The sequence below is a fragment of the Triturus cristatus genome, chromosome 4_2 (assembly GCF_964204655.1).
Source record: "Triturus cristatus chromosome 4_2, aTriCri1.1, whole genome shotgun sequence".
Classification (NCBI taxonomy): Eukaryota; Metazoa; Chordata; class Amphibia; order Caudata; family Salamandridae; genus Triturus; species Triturus cristatus.
In genome coordinates, this window is record NC_140586.1 from 877,918,677 (window position 1) to 877,940,543 (window position 21,867).

General features: G+C 48.6%; 1 protein-coding gene across 6 annotated transcripts in view; it reads left to right on the forward strand.

The window, feature by feature from the left end:
* The window catches only part of DMAP1 (DNA methyltransferase 1 associated protein 1), a 396,892-nt gene that overhangs the window by 171,578 nt on the left and 203,447 nt on the right, over positions 1-21,867 (forward strand). For all 6 annotated transcript variants that reach the window (XM_085602888.1, XM_085602887.1, XM_085602892.1 and 3 more), the window contains exon 8: positions 12,738-12,923. In XM_085602888.1, the coding sequence (XP_085459014.1) occupies positions 12,738-12,923 (186 nt within the window). The remainder of the gene's footprint in view (positions 1-12,737; positions 12,924-21,867) is intronic.

Consider the following 21,867-nt stretch of genomic DNA (forward strand, 5'->3'; position numbering starts at 1 on the left):
GCCAGTGGTGTGGGTACAGGTGCATGAACCCTGTACCCCTACAGTACCCAGGTCCATTCCTGGGCACTGTAAGAGCAGTGCTGCCATTAAGAGTATATGGTGCTGGGAGGTCGTCAACACAAACTCCACTCCACCATGATGGCAACACTGAAGACTGAGAAGTTTGGTATCAACCATCTCAGCACATTAAACCCGCACTGATGCCAGTGTGGGATTTAATGTACAATGCACGACAGAGGGCAACTTAGAGTTGCCCCCTGAACCTAACCTACAATCCACGTCCTGTCTGAGAGACTGCCTAGGCTGCCACACAGCAGACATGTTGCTGGACCCCTGGGTAGAGAGCCATCCTCTCTCCTGGGCCTGCAACAATGCACATCCTGGGCGAGGTGCTAGGTCTCCTCCCCCAGGATGGGCAGGGGAAGCTTCAAAGGCATGCCGCATTTGTGAGCTTCTCCAGGCCACTTGCTGTACTCAGCAACTGGCCCCCACCGGTTCTTACCCACACTCTGGCGGGAAGACTGGCGGGAAACCCCAAGGGAGGGATAGGGGGTGTGCCAGCCTCTGCCAACCCCACCCCCAGCACCCAAGGACCCACCTCGACGCTCCTGACGACGCCTGCGGCCTCAGAACCAGAGACCCCTCCAACCGCGACCAGCTGAGGGTAAGATTTCCCGATGAGAAAAGACACCCCGGCGCTCTGCGGCCCCCTGTGCCCAGCTCCTGGGTGCGTACCTAACCTGCAGCTTCCCAACTTACCTCTCGAAGTGGTGGTCGCACCTGAAGAATCTTCGTCCCCGAGCTTGCAGCCTTTGTTCGTCACTGAGCTTCTCCACTGAAATCCATTGAGCGCCCGACTGCTCAAAAGCACCCTGCACCCAGCCGCCTGAGTGCCCCTGGGAGTGCAACATCTATCCTAATCTACTTCCCCACTTGCCCTGAGTAAGTGACCAGGAGCCCAGCTCCCACAGCCGCGTGGCCTGCTTGCCAGCAGCCACCAACCAAAGGCCCCCTGCCCGCCATAGGATAACATTAGGCCTATCACTCTCTGCACACGGCAGCCCCTGTGCCGCTGAGGGTGTAACAACTGTACCTACCTGACCCTGGGAGACCCCTGAGTCTGTGCCCAGAACCTTAAATCTGCCAGTCGTGTACTTACCCAAAAGCCGATAACTCACTTTTCTTCCATAGGGTAACATTGACTGGTTTCACTTGGAAATTCTTCTGTGTGTCGAGTTTTGAAACTTTAAAATATTCACTAAAAATCAGCCGATCAACGAAAACTAAATTACTCACCTGCTATCAGGAGGGATCCCAGTGCTGGATCTTGTCGCCCAGCACTGACCCTGAAAAGTAATCACAACCGTACTTACCTATAACTTGATTTTCCTCCATCGGATAGCATTGCCTGGTTTTTGCCAGAAATTCTTCAAAGTGTCGTTTTTTCGAACTTACAAATATTCCTTAAAATCGCCTGTGTAACAAAAACAAATTCTTTCAACTGTGTACAGGAAATGCACCAGGGTTGAATCCAGGATCCAACCCTGAGTAAGAAAATCATTCATAAAATAACTGAAATTTCATTTACTTAAAAAGTTCAGTTGAGCTCAATGTTATAATTGTGTTTGAATTGTGTTGCCTATTGCAACAACTGTATCTATTGCATTCAATAGTCTATTGCCTATTGAAAGTATTTAACTAAAGCATCTCATTCTGAGAAATTATATTTTGATACCTATTGTTGGTTCTAAAATAAAACCACCATATATTTGTATATACAAACCATTGGCCTAGAGTTCAGTTCTTGAGTGTGTGAGACCATTTGCTGACTGAGTGTGTACAACAAATGCTTTACACTGTCCTCTGATACTGCCTTACTGCTCGATCAAGCTACCACTTTAGAGAGTAAGGTTATATCTAACTTTAGCCTCTGCCAAACCTCTGAGGACTGTGGACTTTGTGCACACTGTACCTATTTGGGAACAGTATATACAGAGCCACTTTCTTACAATTTCTTCTCCTAAAAGGGAGTCCTCTTATGAGAAGAAGTGCCAACTGCTTGAGTTTGAGAGAGCTAAGCTCAGAATCAAGAGCGAACAATTGGCCTTAAACAGGGAATTCCTGGAGCTTCAGAGAGCTTCTAAAACGTTGGGGCTAGAGCCCCATGGTGGCAGCAACAGTGTGACTAGAGGTAGATAACATACCCATGACCATAGGAACCTGAACAAGATTGTCCCTCCCTACCAGAGTGTGGATGACATCCGCAAATGGATAACTGCACTTGTGGCTCTCCTTTTCAGACAAAGGTAGAGACAAGCTCCTCACTGTTACAGAAGAGGATGCTGATATCTATACAGTCTTGACGAGTGCTCTGATTGATGGGTTTGGCTTAACCACTGAACAATACAGAGATACCCAAAAGGCTGAGACTCAAGACTGGGTTGACTTTGTAGATTGTGCTACTAAAGTTCTGGAAGGCTGGTTACTTGGCAGTAAAGTGTGTGATTTTGAAGGATTGTACAACTTAATTATGAGGGAGCAGATCCTTAATAATTATCAAAATCAGTTGTTGCATCAGTACCTGGTGGACTCTGATCTGACCTCTCCCCAAGAATTGGGCCAGAAGGCAGACAAATGGGTCAGAACCAGGGTGAGGCTGAAGGTTCAGAACCAAGGTGGTGACTCCAAGAAGCAGGATTCTAAAAACTCTGATAAGGGTGGGGAGAAGGGTAAAGACCAGAAGTCTTCTCAAGGGCCCCAAAAATCTGCATCTGGTGGGGAGTCACAATCCAACAAGGGAAAGGGGAAGAAGAAACCATGGTGTCAAATCTGTAAACAGAAGACCCATTGGATAAGTGATTGTAACAAGTCCAAGGACTCCACTCCAGCCACCATTGCTCCTAAGGCAATTGTTCCCCCTAGTTCAGCTCCATGTGGTGGTACTCAGAATAAGGGTGTAGTAGGGTTAGCCTTGTGATCTGAGGTGGACTCTGGCCTAGTCAGGGTTCCAACTCAGGCTGTACTGATCTGTGATGGAGGCATGGATATGGCCTCCTTATTTGTCAGTCCCAGTAATCTGGGCAAATACAGACAGCAGCCTTTGATAAATGGAAAAGAGGCCTTGGCATTCAGGGACACAGGAGCAAGTGTCACAATGGTGACAAAAGATCTTGTGGCTCCTGAGCAAATCATACTTGATGAGGTGTACCAAGTGACCAGTGCTAGCAATGTCAGGACAGACCATTCCTTGGCAGTTGTTAATTTTACCTGGGGAGGGGTAACTGGCCCTAGGAAGGTTGGGGTAAGTGCAGACCTCCCTGTTGAATGCTTGTTGGGCAATGATTTAGAAACTTAAGCTTGGGCTGAAGTGGAGCTCAGGACTCATGCAGAAATGTTGGGAATCCCTGCAGATGTGTTTGCTGTGACCAGGTCACAGGCAAAAATGTCTAACAGTGAACAGGCCCTGGATCCTGGAAGAATGGACCAGGTGCCATCCAAGAAAAGGCGCAGTAGGGGTAAGTCAGTGTCTTCCCTCCCTGACTCTGAATCCAGATCAGTCTCTTGAGGGAGCTGATCTTAGTCCTGAATAAGGAACTGTCCCAGATGAGCTTGAACCTGATCAGGTTGAGTACTTGGGGACAGGGGGCCCTTCCAGGACAGATCTGAGCCAGGAGCCGCTGAGCTGCCCTTCTCATGAACCCCTCAGACAGCAGGCTGCTGCTGAGGCTGCTGGGAGTGCTAGTGGGTCCCATAGGATCTACTGGGATGATGGACTCCTTTACACAGAGTGTAGAGACCCCACGCCTGGTGCCACCAGGAGGTTGGTTTTACCTCTGACGTTTAGGGGCTTCCTATTAACCCTAGCACACGGCATTCCTTTAGCAGGTCACCTATGCCAAAACAAGACATGGGACACAATTGTCCCTCACTTTCATTGGCTTCACATGTCTGAAGACACCAAGGAGTTTTGTCGCTCCTGTGTCACCTGTCAAGCCAGTGGTAAGACAGGTGGTACAACAAAGGCCCCCCTGAAACCCCTACCTGTGGTGGGGTGTTCCTTTGAGAGGTTTGGGATTGATATAGTTGGTCCCATGGATCTTCAAACTGCATCTGGGCACAGATTTATATTGGTGGTGGTGGGCCATGCCACTAGGTATCCAGAGGCAATTCCCCTTAGGACCACCACAGCACCTGTGGTGGCAAGGGCCCTCCTGGGAATATTTTCCAGGGTGGGTTTCCCTAAGGAGTTGGTATCAGAAAGAAGTACAAACTTCATGTCTAGTTACTTAACTGCTATGTGGAAGGAGTGTGGAGTAAATTACAAATTTAGCACCCCTTATCACCCGCAATGCAATGGGTTAGTTGAAAGGCTCAACAAAACCCTCAAGGGCATGATTAAAGGTCTCCCAGAAAAGCTTAGGCGCAGATGGGACATACTTTTGCCCTGCCTTCTCTTTGCCTACAGAGAGGTTCCTCAGAAGGGGGTTGGTTACAGCCCATTTGAACTTCTGTTTGGACATCCAGTTAGGGGTCCATTGTGTCTAGTGAAGGAGGGATGGGAGTTACTTCTCAAACCCCCTAAACAGGATATTGTGGACCATGTACTTGGTCTCCGCTCCAGTATGGCTGAGTACATGAAGAATGCCAACAAAAACCTTGAGGCTAGCCAGGAATTGCAAAAGGCCTGGCATGACCAAAAGGCTGTGCTGAGTGTTTACCAGCCATGGCAGAAAGTATGGGTGTTGAAGCCTGGGGCCCCAGCAGCCCTCCAAGACAAGTGGAGGGGCCCCCATACCATCATTTTTCTTTTTTTAATAAATATTTTTATTTGCATTTGAAACCAATACCAAACAATCAGCATGTCACATGTAGTCAACCACGCGCCCAAGCACCCCTCCACCCCCCAATCCACAAGCCACATCACCGTCATTATTCCATGAACCAGTACAATGCCCGCCCCCCCTTAAGATTCAGTTGTGGTTATCTACCCCCCTCCCATTGGACCCCCCATCCCCCCAGGGTAAAAAAAACACAGGCCCAGTGGCCTCCCATCCCGGGGCTCAGTGAAATTCAAAGGAACCCATGTGCTATTAATCAGCTCCCAGACCACCATCCAGTCCATGATATTTCCCCCAAATTCTAAGGAACTTCCGGGGGCACCATCTCGCTTTATATGTGACCCGTTCCGCTGCCACATACATGTCCATCCCCCTCCTCCATTCTCCTAATGGAGGGGGTAGTGACGCCCCCCATGCTCGCGTTACATCTCTTTTCGCCACCACTATTGCCAATAGTTCAAAAATGAGCTGCGGGCGTCCCAAGTCATCATTGTTAGGTAGCCCCAGCAATACGAATTTAGGATCTAAAGGAAGTGTTCCCTCCAGTACTGTCGACTCTTCACTTTGTTCTGCACCAAGACACGCAGCCTGTAATGGTACACAGCCTCTAAGGGTGGTACAATAAGTCCTGCAGCCCTTAGAGGTCTTTCCAGGTCACAGTGCCCTGGGTAACTGTGGTACCATTTACCAGGGGCTGACCTGTGGCCAGAGATACCTATTGGGTTTTGTTTTTAATGCAGGTTTACGGAAAGAAGATAGGCCCTGGGCACCTAATTGGCAGGAGCCCAGGGCACACTCAGTCAAAGCACATCAGCAGTTCAGCAAAACGTGGGGGCTACCATGCAGAAAGAGGGCTTTTTCTCGCACCCCTCTAAAGCTTTCCTTAAATAGCCTCGCCCTCAATATTTGGGTTGCCAAAAATTTCACCCATTTTCTCACAACTCACCTATGGTGCTTGTCAAGGATTTTGTGTTATCCAGGATGGGGTATTTCTAACTATATAGAACCCTGCACAAAGAATTCTCAGGAAATCAGAGCAGCGTGGGCACACACGACACGGTCAGTAAATATGCCTGGAATCAAAAACACATTGTTAGTGTACAGACTGGCGCCCGTGCATGCCCACACATTCTTAGTAAGCTTGGCCTGTGCTGAGGCACCCTTTCTCAGTGTATAGGCTTCATGATTCATGCACAGGCAGCATTTTCAGTATACAGACCTGCACATGCACACTCTCATACTCAGGGAAAGAACTGAAGTGACCGTCATTTGCTCAGCATGTTTACATGACTTTCAGCCATGTTGCTATTCAGCATGCCTAGAAGACATTAACAACTTTAATAGCTCTTGTATTGCCAAGACCTATTGGCATTGTTAGTGCTTGTTGTCATCTGACAGGAGTTGTCAAACTCCAGTTGAAGTGCATGCTCCAGCCGCCAGGAAGTAAAAATTGCTACGCCACATCACTGTCGGAGAACAGATGCAGGAGAGTGCAATGCTCCATCTTTTGACAGGAGAGTGTTTCAACTTGTGTTGAAATGTGTGGCACGGCTGAAGATGAAAACTGACTCGTTCTGAAATAAAGGATTCTGCAGTGCCCTCGGGAGCTGGACACACCACTAGCTGATGTGCTGGTGGTCTGGTGGAAGGGCGGGGGGATTTTAGTCAGTCGGCATTGCCTATGGCTTTGTTACATTGATGCAGGGCAGGGTGAGCCACGGGGGACCCCGGAACCATATTCGGGGAAACATCATGCATGATATGAGCTACTTTCTTTCAGCTTCCTCACCTATACCGTTCATGAAGTAAAACAACATGCAAATCCATGATATGCCCTGAGCGATTACAAATTGTAATCGCCTGGCCATCTAGCCAAAGGGGGCTTGACCAAACCAGCCAGTACCTGAAGCCGGCTGACCTGATGTTATGTATAGGAGTGTGTTGGAGTGTGATGTGGAGTGTGCATTGGTGGCAATTGGTTTTCCCAGACAGCTACAGCTGTCTTTAGCTAGATCTAAAAGAAAAAAAGGTTAGGCACCTGAATGCTCAACTGCTTCTATTCTCACACTTTATTCATCCCTATGCTTATGTATTCCCAGTTTGCTTCACAATGTGTGGAACACATCTCTGAACATCAGGTGCCATAACCACAACCTATCATATGCGCCATATTGCGACTACTAATCACGCATTCTGAATGTCTATGAGGAAAACAATACAAATCAGAGCATTTTACAGCAATGTCTGGGATATGAATCGTTGTATAAAATCCATAGTCTCGTACAGTTCCTTCTCGTGACTATAAAAACGAACCAACTGATCATGTCCGCAGTATCTTGCTGTCAGAAAATGACAATACCTTTCCACTTAAACTGTTGTGCAATTGCCATTTCAGCTCATGGTCACCCCAACTTAAAGGTCATACAGTCCTACATTCACACTTCATTTGTAACTTTTACTAAGGATGGCGGGTATGGAAGGTACGGTTTTATTTTAGCTATTCCATTTTCTCATTTTTGAGGTTTTGTATTTGGATCCCCAATGAAAACCTACTGAACTTTAAGTACCCCTCAACTATAGTTTTTTCATCGCATGGCGCCTGTCTGGACAGGTTTAATCAGAGCCTTCGCTTCAGTCTACTTCTCTAAATTGTGTTCTATTGTTTTTTGGGAATAGTTTATTTTCAGTGTTCAAAAGTGCAATCCGTCAGTAATTGCAAGCACTTGATCTGTCCAGCTTTTTATCGATGGGGTTCATGATAGCACGTTGCCGGCGTTGTCAGACTAATAGAGATTACTTGCCAGAGTTGAGGAAGATAGGTCCAAAATTAGGGTGAATTTTAAACATATTGGGCCCAGGACCTCATGAGTTTTTAGAAGTCTTAATTGTATCATCAAGTAAGGTTACAGAGCAGACCATTTGACAGCCAGAGTCAAAGGTTTCCATAGGCAGAATATTAAGGGTAACATTTGATTGTAAGCCTGTCGTGTATGACAATATGATGATTAAATTTCACTGTGGAAATATATTGGGCTCCTTGTGAAAATTAAAGGAGAGAGACTCACTGGCCAACTCGCAACATTAACGGGCATCTTTTCTTTTGGTGGCCTCCCACAGTGAGGCTAAGAGCTGTCCTCAGTGCTGTTTTATTTTTATTTGTTTGCCTCAAAAGCTTCCTCACACTACGCATTACACATTTTTTTACAGTGATCCTGTGAGCAATATTTGAATCATAACTGATGGTGACTTTTATGGTTTTCTGCAGTCCTAATTTTTCCCCTTTAAGTGTAATTGAATACATCTTATTGAGGGCAAAGACCCACACTGCTCCCAGGAAATGACGACTCTGATAAAGAGACGACTCCTGATTGCCAAAGTACTTGTCAGAAAGTTACTTTGGGATCTAGATCATTTGTACTGCAGTCAGAATACACCGCCTAATTACTATAACCTGACACCTCTATCCAATTAATCAATTCTTATGCTAATATCTTAGGCCAACATATTTTTTTTGGAACATCAGGGTATTATAGGTCCCAATGTTCGCTTCCCATTGTATTTGCAAAAGTACACCTCAGAGGAAGGCCAGTCATGTAACAATCTGGTACAGTCACATTGTTAATGGAGAACCTGGACCATTGAAGAGATTAGTTTAGTGCATTATTGGTTCCATTATAAGGAATATGGGTGACACAAGCTAGAGAGTATTGCAGATTGACTCATTAAGTTGTCGTAAGTGCAAAGAGAATAATTGCTGCATAAGATGGCGACCTCTGTTATTGGTGGATTGTTTGGTATATTGCGTGGTTGGGAGGTGTCCGAGCATGCAGGGGTAACTGGGCCCAACCGTGGTGGTTGAGGCCTTTTATTCCTGATGTCCTTGGCCCAACCTGTTATGGATCCTGCTCAACAGGGCCAAGTACCAGTTCTGCACTTAACTCTCAGTGGTAGCTGTGGTTGAGTCAAGGCTCCTTTGGGCAGAATGTAGATACAGGTCAGTGAACAAGACTCAGAACTCAAAATGCAAACAGTACGAACAATAAATCAATGTGCAGCCAAATACTTGCTTTTATGAGAAAAGTAGTATTTGATTTAAAAATCTGCACATGCAAAGAATACGACATTCAGAACCAACAACACAATCCCCCTTGAGGTTGGGGCTCTAGTAGTTGTCAAGCAAATCCCTCTCCCCCCTCCTTCGTGTAACGTGTTCGGAGTTATTCCCTATTCATTGGTGACTGCATCCAGGGAATACGATCTATTTGGCCAAACTCAAGAGTTCTTCCTTTGACTCATTAGAAATTAGTCAAGAGTGTTTGTGGTGCCGCAGCGACATTACCAGCGAGTCCCCCGGGGCCTAACTGACGCAGTTCATGCCTTGTCTGCACCTGCAGCATGAAAGGGTTCCGTGCGCTTCCGAGACCTGCAAAAAAGTTGCATTGATCCCGTATCACGTGGCAGCACCTGGTGGTGCAGGTTCTCTCCTGAGCGGAGCTGCTGGAGTTCTCTCTGTTGTTGGAGCAGCTCGCTGCTAGCAAAGACACGTTAAGTTGACTTTTCCCACCGGGTGGGGCGGGAGTGGAGTGGAATTCAATTGGGGAGGCGAGAGTGGATGGAAGGGTATTCCTTTTTTCAGCTCCCAACTAGAGCCAACGAGGGTGCAAAGTCATCCAAGGCATCTCCAGCAGTCATTCGTGTTTAGTTGGGGGCAGTTCCTTCGCAGTGCAGGTCCTATCCGCTGATTGTAGTCTATCATTCAGTCAGCGGCACGAATCCTTAGCCAATGTTGTTAGTAGCAGCCCCTTCTGGCATACAGGATTTATTGGGGTACGTGGTTATGCAGGTGTAGGCTCCTCCAGCACAAGCTCTGCAGCCCAGATGGCCACAAGTCCTGACACTCCTCGAAGTGGTAACTTTACAGGTGGTCCCCTCTGGCATAGAGGGTCAGCACAGCAGTATGGGTGTAGCAAGACCAGCACGGTGCTCAGTCTGTGCCAACCCTCTCCTGGTATACAGGGATTGCCGAAAACAATCCTGCACACAATCTACAGTCCAATCGGTGCACAGCTGAATCCTCACACATCACGCAGGGAGTCCTGTTAGTAGGGCTCTCCAATGGACCTTGCTCACTGTTCTTGGCAAGCAGGCAGGCGCAGCTGCTCCAGACTCCACGGCAGTGATTTTGGTTTCCTGGGATGATGTCCGGTCACCCAGTAGGGAGACTAGCAGGCCTTGGCCCCCAGTCCTGGTCACGGGCAGAAGTGTTGCAGAGCTTCCCCTTCCCACACAGCCTGTCTGGCTGCTTGGCAGATTACACATTTTTGGGACTCAACCTCCCCTTCTTATTGTCCTTTTCCTGATACCAAATGTGATTAAATATCTGGGTCTTTCAAGTTTTATGTTGGGGTTCAGCTTGTTTTTAAGTGTGCACTTCTCATTTTCTTCTTTCTTCCTGAAAGAGCTTTTTCTAGGCAGGCACATGTTGGAAGCTGATTGTCCACAACACCATTCATGGGAGTGCCCAGAGTTCACACTTGGATGTCAGCCACAGTGATAAGTGCTTCAAAAGGTTAATCCCAGACACCCAGCCCTACTCTGTATGACTCAGTTGTCAGCCCCATCTCCCTTCCTGAGATGTGTCTGGCCCCTTCCTTGTGATTAATCACTGAATGAAAGAGCTGTCTTTTGCTCACAAGAATGCAGGAACACACAGTTCTGTCTTGGGGGGATTGCTCTTCTCTTCATGGCAGGAAAGAGACCAGAGACAGGTTCATACACCCAGGCATTCCATAGACAGAGCGAAGTCAGCGCTCTAGTTGCACAGGGGAAACGCCTACATATGGTGGCAGAAGCACGGACGCATCTGTAGCACCCAAAGGAAATCCCACAGTGTACACACATTTACATACCGGAAAACCTGAAAGGAAGAGAAAGACCACTTGCACCCACTGCAAACTCTCGGTGAGTGAGGTGACCTCTCACATAAACCGGTCCTCATTAGAAACAGAAGGGAAAGTAAGGTGGAAAATGGGGCTAATGAACTGCAGATCTATTCCAGGACATAAAGCAGAGATCAGGCTACTAATTGAGTAGGAACAACTAGACGTTTTATGATTGACCGAGACCTGGCTCAAAGTCGGCTCCACACCAGACGTAGTCACGGCCCTCCACCCCAGGATTTAACGTCAGAAGATAGGGTGGGAAAAGTTGGGGGGGGGAGTGGCCATCATGTATAAAGCTACTTATAGCTGCAGCATCTCACCTAATCCCCTACTCTACTGCGACACAATAATATTTAGCTTTAGGCTATCCCCACTCAAACCTCAGGAAGGCTAATTTATCGCCCACCAGGACCCTGAAACAGAATGTATCACTAGCAAAAGGTGCCATGACCGTACGAGGCGACTTCAATATTCACCTAGATAAACACATCAACTCCGCCACCAACAGATGAACCCAAGATATGGAAGCCATGCAACTTAGACAGCTGGTTCAATCAGCTACACATGAAAAAGGTCACACAATAGACGCATTCTTTACGAACGACCCCAAGTTAGAGATAGCCACTCCCATTCCAGTTCCCTGGTCAGACCATTTCTTCATCCCTCTGTCTCTGGCCAAAACGCAAATACAAAATATAGGGGACAACATTCCGAAACTGGGCAGGAAGTGGCCCAGAACTATACCAGATAACATGATCGGGTCCCTAGAAAGGCAAATACCGATATTATCAGGGGATGTAGAGCACGCTGACATGCTCTGGCCAAATGGCTCAATGACGCGGCAGAACACTGGAGAAAGAAAGGACAGTGACCAACCGCACACAGAGAAAGGCAACATGGTTCAACCTCCATCTTGCATCTCTGAAAAAAGCATGCAAAAAAACATTGAAAGGAGCTGTCGAAAAACATATGACACAACCATCAAAGAACAATATAAGAAAGCAATCAGACATAACCACGATGAAATTAGATTACCCCAAGCCAGATATTTCCAGGAAAAAATTAATTTGGCCACCCACTCTTCTAGAGAACTCTTCAAGGTGGTTAAATCCCTCACATCCATTGAACTAGATGTCTCTCCTCTATCCTCATCAAAGGAGAGATGTAATGAACTAGCAGTCTTCTTTAAAAATAAAGTAGACAATATCTACAACTCCATGCAAGGGAACAGATATTACCCAGACCAGCAAAAAACAAACTAAGCATCCCGCTGGTCACTCCGCGGGACCCACACTAACTCATTTTCCAGCGCTAAGCAAAGAAACCACAAGTAAGATCTCAAGAAACATTAAATCAGGCTTCCCCTTCGAACACTAAGAGGGCAACGCTTTGGGCACCACCAGTCTGTGAAACAGGCCTATGTCGTGGCGCACATATGTGATCCATGTTAGTCTGAGACAAAAAATCAACATTTGGGATCCAGGTAACTGTACAGTTGGGCACTCAGGGCCGGAGCACACATCCCTTACCATGCAGAGGACTTTGCCGTCCCAACAGGAGCCCCGAGGTGGAGATGCATATCTGTAAGCAATTGCCATCCTATTTGGTTCCAAACAGGTTAGCATATAATTGCCCGCCACTATTCTTGAAAGATTGGGAAAATAATCTACTATATCTTGACAGTATAGAAATTGGTTCCTTAGCAAGGAACTCCATAGGATGCAAATAAATGTTGCATACCAAAGCACAAAAATGACTGACTTGATTCAGAATTGTACATACGCAGTGCCTGTATATTACCGCAATTTATCTCTATTTGATGTGTGCAGATTAACTGATCATAGCCAAAACTCGCTCAGTACTCCACGAATGGTTATCTTGTTCATTGTCAAGTGGTGTGCTTGCATAGTCTGTTTTTCTCCATTGATCCAGTTCTCTTTATTCTTGTCTCCTGCAGGTGACAGAAGAAGAATACCTTATCCAAGAACTACGGAAAATAGAAAGTAGGAAGAAAGAACGGGAGAAGAAAGCCCAGGACTTGCAGAAGCTCATCACAGCAGCCGACACCACCACTGAAATGAGGCGAGCGGAGAGAAAAGCCTCTAAAAAGAAGCTTCCGCAGAAAAGGGAGTTGGAGAAGCCGGTAAAACTCATGTTCTTAAAGTATATTTTCAGATACTTGGGTGTATTATACCGGCCAGTGCTGTGTTAAGGTAACTGGATGAAGCTGCGTTAAAGAGCTGGTGTAACTTGTGCAAGAGTTAGTAGAGAACCAGAATCCATGCACTGGAGGCGGTATTGTATAGAGACGTTATGCAACATTCTGCTCTTTCAGGGCTCTTTCAGCCACTGCAACTGAACAAATCTGGACCCAAACAGTGAAGCACTTCAACAAATATATAAACAGTAAACGCGCTACACTAGTTGTCTTAATGTCTATATTGTGATCGGTTTACAATGTGCCAGGGTTGATTGTAGGTTACCTTCACAGTCCACTACATCCACTGTTGCACAGTACCTCCCTTTACGCGGGCAGTAAAAATGCTGGTTAAGCCCCGGATATTCTTTACAAAACCTGCATTAAAACATTGCTTGCCCTCCCTGGAAAACAATCTCTCGTCCCAGTCAGCACACAATAGTTTGGTTTACCTAATCTTAATATAAATAATGAGTGTATAATTTGCTGACTCTAGAGTTCCAAATACTTTGTCTGAAGATTCCGAAGATACTTGTGATGCATGCAGTGCTTAGAGCGGCCAATGCAGTTCTCTAGTATCTAACATTTACTCAGTTGGGACATTATCTTATCAAGCCAAGTTTTTCAGGGTACCTATTCCCAAAGTAATCATGTATAAAATGTTATTTCTTATAGAAACTTCCAACCACAGATGTAAGAAACTGGCTCTGTATCTACTGCACCAAAGTGAGGTACAGTGTGCACAGAGTCCAAGAGTCTCCAGAGGTTAGGCAGAGGTTAAAGTTAGATAGAACCTTACTCTCTAAATTGGTAGCTTGGTTGAGCAGTAAGGCAGTATCAGAGGATAGTGTAAAGCATTTGATGTACACACTCAGTCAGCAAATGGTCTCACACACTCAAGAACTGAACTCTAGGCCAATTGTTTTGTATAAAAAAATATACTGTTGTTTTATTTCTAGAACCAAGCAAGCCTGGTACAGGTAAGCATATAAATACTATGCAGAAGTAATTGACTTGTTTGAACACAGTTCAGAATTGCAGTATAACTGGTACTGGTTTTGATTACAGGTTTAAGAAAGCAGTTTGCAACACATTGCAGGTATAGTACATTCAATGGAATGGGCTTTTGAAGTAAAATGCAGTTAAGTACTTTTCAGATTACTTTTCTAACCACAGGACTGGATCCTAGATTCAGACCTGGGACATTTCCTGAAAACAGGTGAGTAAATACGTTGTGGTTAAAGGTCTGATTTTTAAGGAATATTATTGAATTTCAAAAATTGACACTTAGAATCTTTTTCACATAGAATCACCAATGTTATCCTACGGGAGGAAATTCACTTAGCAGTGATAGACGGTTATCGTTACTTTTCTTACTCAGTGCTGGATCCTGGATTCAGCACTAGGACATTTCCTGAAAACAGTGGCAAAAATGCGTTTTGGTTAATCGGCTGATTTTTAAGGAATATTTGCAGTTTTCAAAAGTCGACACTTAAAAACTTTTTGAGAGAAAAAGTGTCAATATTATCCTAAGAGGAAAAATAAGTTATCGGTTTCAAGGTAAGTAATCGGTCTTTTGAGTTAGGGTTCTGGGGTTAGACTCCGGGGTCTCCCAGGGTCAGTGATGCATTGTTGTTGCACCTTCAGCGGCACTCGGCCGGCCGGGTGCAGTGTGTTGAGGCCCAATGTTATCCTATGGGGGATAGGGGGACTCCGGTTGGTGGCTGATGGCAAGCAGGCCACAGGGTTGTGGGAGCAAAGCTCCTAGGGTTAAGCTCAGGGCACGTTGGGGACCAAGTTAGACCCAAAGGGACACCCTCAGTGGCGCTAGGGCAGCCGGATGCAGTTTTGGGGTCGGTGCCCTGTTCAATTCAATGGAGATTCTCCAGGACAAAGAAACACTGCAGGCTCGGGGACGAAGATCTTCCAGGAGTGACCACCATTGCAAGGGGTAAGTTGGGATGTAGAGGGATGGTCAAGCTCCACTGGGTTGGGCACACAAGGCCGTGGGGCGTCGTGTGGAGGGATGCCTTTAGACGTCGGATTTTCTTACCCACTTTGGTCGGGGTGGGAGGGGGGTCTCCTGGATTGAGGCTGCAGGCGTCGTCTGGAGGCTTGAGATAGGTCAGGGGTCACCGAATCTCGGGTCAGGATCGCCGGGGGGACCTCCTTGTGGTGTTTGTTCACTCAAACACGGGCCGGGCTCGGCTGGTGCAGAGTGTGCTGGATTCGCCGGTTCTAGCTGGCACCAGGAGCTGCAGTTCAAACACGTCCGGTGTTCATGGGAGAAACAGCTTGGAGAGTGAATGCAGGCAGGTCCTCCGGGGTTTTTGAGGTTGCTGACCGCTGGACACGCCGGGATTTTGCAGGAGCAGGTTCGAGGGTAGACAGGCCTGTAGGGCTGGGGCCAAGTCAGTGGGTGTCGTCCTCTTGTTAGCTCTGCACGGCTTCTCGTCCTTCTTCTTCTTCTTTTCTTGTGGTTGCTGGATCTGAGGAAGGAAGGTTCAGGGTGCCCCTAAATACTAAGTTTAAGGGTGTTACAGGTAGGTAAAGGGCAGGGACCTATAGGGTCCCTTCCCTGGGGTGGGTACACCCCCCTATTCTGCTACTCTCCAGTGGGAGGGGGGCAGGTGCCTTTCCCTGGTTGGCTGGGTCCCCCCATCCTCAAGATGGCGGGGACTCGAGGTTGTGCTTCACCTCGCCTTCCCCACCTTAGGGGTGGAGTTGGCAGAGGTGGGCACACCTCTCTTCCTCACTTGTTTTTCCCGCCGGTTCTCCTGCACAAAGTGGGGGGTAGAACCAGTGGGGACCAGTTGCTGAAATCAGCAAATGGTCTGGAGAGGCTCACAAAGGCGGCTTGCATTTGAAGCTTCACCTTCGTGAACCCTGCCCATCCTGGGGGAGGAGGCATGGGACCTCGTCCCAGGATGTGCATTGTTTCAGGCCCCCGAGAGCAGCAGGCTCTTGACCCAGGTGTCCAGAAACGTGTCTGGTGGTGGCAGCCTGCGCAGCCACTCAGTCAGGTCACTGGTAGTTGGTCATTTTTTAGGGGGCATCTCTAAGATGCCCTCAGTGGTGCATTTTACATTAAATCCCACACTGGCATCAGTGTGGGTTTAATGTGCTGAGAAGTTTGATACCAAACTTCCCAGTCTTTATTGTAGCCATTATGGTACTGTGGAGTTCGTAATGACAACCTGCCAGCACCATATACTCTTAATGGCAGCACTGCACTTACAGGACCCAGGAATGGACCTGGACACTGTAGGGGTACAGGGTTCATGCACATGTACCCTCACCACTGGCATAGGGCACCAAGCTTGAGGGGTGACAGATGTATGCCAGGGCAGTGGTTTGTGGGCATGGCACACAGGGATGTGTGCCATGTCGTCTTTGTTTTGTTCTGCACCCAGACACTCAGACTGCAAAGGGTGTCTGTGTGGGTGTCTGTGTGGGTGTCTGTGTGGGTGTCTGTGTGGGTGTCTGTGTGGGTGTCTGTGTGGGTGTCTGTGTGTGTGTCTGTGTGTGTGTCTGTGTGTCTGTGTGTGTGTCTGTCTGTGTGTCTGTCTGTGTGTCTGTCTGTGTGTCTGTCTGTGTGTCTGTCTGTGTGTCTGTCTGTGTGTCTGTCTGTGTGTCTGTCTGTGTGTCTGTCTGTGTGTCTGTCTGTGTGTGTGTCTGTGTGTGTGTGTCTGTGTGTGTGTGTGTGTCTGTGTGTGTGTCTGTGTGTGTGTCTGTGTGTGTGTCTGTGTGTCTGTGTGTGTGTCTGTGTCAGTATGTGTCTGTCTGTGTGTCTGTCTGTGTGTCTGTCTGTGTGTCTGTCTGTGTGTCTGTCTGTGTGTCTGTCTGTGTGTCTGTCTGTGTGTGTGTCTGTGTGTGTGTCTGTGTGTGTGTCTGTGTGTGTGTCTGTGTGTGTCTGTGTGTGTGTGTCTGTGTGTGTGTGTCTGTGTGTGTGTCTGTGTGTGTGTCTGTGTGTGTGTCTGTGTGTGTGTGTCTGTGTGTGTGTGTCTGTGTGTGTGTGTCTGTGTGTGTGTGTCTGTGTGTGTGTGTCTGTGTGTGTGTGTCTGTGTGTGTGTCTGTGTGTGTGTCTGTGTGTGTGTCTGTGTGTGTGTCTGTGTGTGTGTCTGTGTGTGTGTCTGTGTCTGTCTGTGTGTCTGTCTGTGTGTCTGTCTGTGTGTCTGTCTGTGTGTCTGTCTGTGTGTCTGTCTGTGTGTCTGTCTGTGTGTGTGTCTGTGTGTGTGTCTGTGTGTGTGTCTGTGTGTGTGTCTGTCTGTGTGTGTGTGTCTGTGTGTGTGTGTGTGTCTGTGTGTGTGTCTGTGTGTGTGTGTCTGTGTGTGTGTGTCTGTGTGTGTGTCTGTGTGTGTGTCTGTGTGTGTGTCTGTGTGTGTGTCTGTGTGTGTGTCTGTGTCAGTATGTGTCTGTGTGTCTGTGTGTGTCTGTGTGTGTCTGTGTGTCTGTGTGTGTGTGTGTCTGTGTGTGTCAGGGTACAGGGCCTCTAAGGGTGGCACAATAAGTGCTGCAGTCCTTAGGGGCCTTTTCTGGTCACAGTGCCCTGGGTACCTAGGGTACCATTTACCAGGGGCTGACATGTGGCCAGAGATGCCAACTGGGTTTAGGCGTCAATGCAGTTTTAGGGAAGGCACACAGGTCCTGGGTACCTGATAGCAGGAGCCCAGGGCACACTCAGTCAAAGCACATCAGCAATTCAGCAAAAAGTGGGGGAATACCATGCAAGAAAGATGCACTTTCTCACACTGCTCCTCCCTCATTGAGCTTCGCAAGGGATTGAAGACCTGGCTGTTTTAAATTGGGGGCGGATTTCACTTTATCTGGGTCTATCGCCAGGAAACCCCCTGGGGTAGCTGAGCGCTTTCTAAGACACAATAATAAATAATATTTACTTTTACACCAAGAAACAAATCCTGAAGAAGGCTGCTGCAAAACATTCTCCAAAACATGAACAACTCTACTTACTTAGGGGTGGGGTTGGCAGGCTGGCACATCCCCTGTCCTTATTTGGGGTTTCCGGCCAAGCTTCCCGCCGGAGTGGGGGGGTTGAAGTGACCTGGGGAAGCTCACTGAGGCGGCATGCCTTTGAAGCTTCCCCTGCTCATCCTGGGGGAGGAGATTTAGCACCTCACCCAGGATGTGCATTGTTGCAGGCCCAGTAGAGCAGGGCTTTCCTACCCAGGGGTCCAGCAACATGTCTGCTGTGTGGCAGCCTAGGCAGCCTCAGAACAGACGTGGATTGTAGGTTAGGTTTTAGGGGGCATCTCTAAGAAGCCCTCTGGGGTGCTTGGTACATTAAATCCCACACTGGCATCAGTGTGGGTTTAATGTGCTGAGAAGTTTGATACCAAACTTCTCAGTCTTCAGTGTTGCCATTATGGTGCTGTGGAGTTCGTGTTTGACGAGCTCTCAGCACCATGTACTCTTAAATGGCAGCACTGCACTTACAGTGCCCAGGAATGAACCTGGGTACTGTAGGGGCACAGGGCTCCTGCTCCTGTACCCACACCATTGGGATAGGGCACCCAGTTAGAGGGGTGGTTGATGTATGCCATGGCAGTGTAGGTGGTGGGCATGGCACACAGGGATGTGTGCCATGTCAACTCTTTGTTTTGTCTTGCACCCAGACACCCAGCCTGCAAGGGCAGTGTGTGTGTGTGTGTGTGTGTGTGTGTGTAAGGGTACAGGGCCTCTAAGGGTGGCACAATGAGTGCTGCAGCCCTTAGAGGCCTTCCCTGGTCACAAGGCCCTGGGTACCTAGGGTACCAATTACCAGGGGCTGACATGTGGCCAGGGTTTGCCAATTTGGGTTTTGTGTATTTAGGGAAGGAACATGGGCCCTGGGCACCTGATTGGCAGGAGTCCAGGGCACACTCAGTCAAAGTACATTCAGCAATTCAGCAAAAGGTGGGGGCATACCATGCAAGAAAGATGGCACTTTCTCACAGGGATTTATTGTACCATGTACCAAGAGGGCACCGTGCCCCCTGAGTCCCTACCAACCCTGCTGTAGTCTCAGACCAGCTGTAGGCAGCCAGCCACCACCAGACATGTTTCTGGATCCCTGGGTAGAGAGCCCTAATGCACATCCTGGGCAGAGGTGTCATGCCTCCTCCCCCAGGATGGGCCTGTGTCCGAAAAAGGAAAGCTTCAAAGCCCTGCCCCTTTTGTAATAAGAACCCAGCCTCTGTTGCTAGCAGCAGATGGCCACCGCTCATTTACACCCCCCCCCCCCCCCCCCCCCCTTTGGTCGGGATCATTAAAAAAGATAGGAGGTGTGTCCACCTCTGCCAAACCCACCTCTAAGGTGGGGGGAAGCGAGGTGAAGCACACTTTTCAGTCCCCGCAGTCTTGAGGATGGGGGGACCCCTCCAATCAGGGATAGGTCTGTGTCCCCCTCCCACAGGAGGGGGACATAAGAGGGTGTAGTCACCTCAGGTGACGTTCCCATTGGCCCTACCTGTTGCTTCCCTAAAAAGCCACCTAAATTTAGTATTTAGGTGGCTCCCCAGACCTGGACCCCAGATCTGCGACGGCCTAAGAAAAAAGACGACCCCATGCTGAAGAATCCAGAAGACAACTGCCTTGGCCCTAGCCCTACCGACCCATCTCCAACTTCGACGACCCTGCGACCTGCCTTGCAACGACGACCTCCATAACCCTAGGTGGGCTGTTGCCTTCACTAAAGACTCCGATCTCTGGAGGATAGCAGACTTGTCCAGAAGAAACCAACTCCAAAGACTCCGGATCCAGGCGGATCTGCATCCCCACTCTGCACCACACACCGACGGCCTGAGTCGGAGTGGCTCAGCTGTGCAGTGACGTCTCCCCGGCGATCCTGACCTAGTGTCCAGCACCGTCTGATCTCTCCTGCCCTACACGTCTGCGCCTGCAGTGTGAATACAGAGGCTCACCCCCAACTGCCACTGGCAGGAAAATTCAGACATCCAAAGACACCCCTGCACCCGTAGCCCCTGTGCCTTGGAGAGCTGAACCAACTGTGTCCCTACGACCCCTTACATCCCAACTTACCTCTGCTGTTGTTGGTCTTCCTCCTGCAATCTCCGGTACCATGCCTGCATTCTCTTTGCCGACCAAAAAATCCTCATTGAAAAACACCCGACGTCGAATTTATACCCTGCGCCCGGCCACCCCTGTGCCGCTGGTGGTGCATGTTTGGCGCTGCTTTGTGCCCCCATGCTTAACCTAATCCCCAAAAGCCTGGCCCCTGCAACCGATTTACTAACTTGCAAGCAGTGTGGCTCCAGGCACCCTCTGTCTCCATTGGAAAACATTGGGTCGAACTCCGATTTTGACCTCTGCGCCCAGCCGCCCCTGTCCCGTTGGTGGTGCAGTTTTGGTAACTTACCTGACCCCTGGCCCTTGCTGTCTTCTGGCTCCAAAGACTGAAATTGTAAGTTCGATACTTTGAAAGTGAAAAGTACCAACAAAGTATAATTTTATAATATTGGTCTGGATCTCCTTTTTAGGTCTTGCCTAGGCAGCGCGCATGCGCTGACCCTCCGAGACATCAAGTAATCCGTATCAGGGGTGAAACTCCGCCTATTGCCGGGTAATTTCTCCTGCGGCTTGCCATTAGTGAACTCTGGCATTGCTTTTGTTAGCGGCCTTATTATTGGCTGTAGATCCGATGCATCACTTTCGTTGATTCCGGAAGCAGCACCGCCTAACTACAGTTTTAGTCCGCTTTCATGCTTCTGTTTTCCTTTTGGGACTACTTTTTATAAATTGTAGATTTGTACCTGTGAGAAAGTGCCATCTTCCTTGCATGGTATGCCCCCATTTGTTGCTGAATTGCTGAATGTACTTTGATTGAGTGTGCCCTGGGCCTCTGCCAATCAGGTGACCAGGGCCTATGTTCCTTCCCAAAAAGCTATGCTGTAACCTAAAACCCAATTTGGCAAACCCTGGCCACATGTCAGCCCCTGGTAAATGGTACCCTAGGTACTCAGGGCCTTGTGACCAGGGAAGGCCCCTAAGGGCTGCAGCACTTATTGTGCCACCCTTAGAGACCCTGTACCCTGACACAAACACACTGCCCTTGCAGGCTGAGTGTCTGGGTATAGAACAAAATAGAGAGTCGACATGGCACACATCCCTGTGTGCCATGCCCACAACATACACTGCCCTGGCATACATCAGCCACCCCTCTAGCTGGGTGCCCTATGTCAGTGTTGTGGGTACAATAGCATGAGCTCTGTGCCCCTACAGTACCCAGGTCCATTCCTGGGTACTGTAAGTGCAGTGCTGCCATTTAAGAGTATATGGTGCTGGGAGATCGTCAAAACGAACTCCACAGCACCATGATGGCTCCACTGAAGACTGAAGTTTGGTATCAAACTTCTCAGCACATTAAACCCGCACTGATGCCAGTGCAGGATTTAATGTACAATGCACGACAGAGGGCATCTTAGAGATGCCCCATGAACCTAACCTGCTATCCACGTCTAGTCTGAGGGGCTGCCTAGGCTGCCACACTGCAGAAATCTTGCTGGACCCCTGGGTAGAGAGCCATCCGCTCTCCTGGGCCTGCAACAATGCACATCCTGGGCAAGGTGCTAGGTCTCCTCCCCCAGGATGGGCAGGGGAAGCTTAAAAGGCATGCCGCCTTTGTGAGCTTCTCCAGGCCACTTGCTGTACCCAGCAACTGGCCCCTACCGGTTCTAAACCCCCTCTCTGGCAGGAAGACTGGCCGGAAACCCCAAGGAAGGACAGGGGGTGTGCCAGCCTCTGCCAACCCCACCCCTCAGGTGGGGGAGGCGAGGTGAAGCACATCCCCGGGCTCTCGCCATCTTGAAGATGGGGAGCCCTGCCCAATCAGGTCTAGGCCATTGCCCCCCACCCACAGGAGAGTGGCAGGATA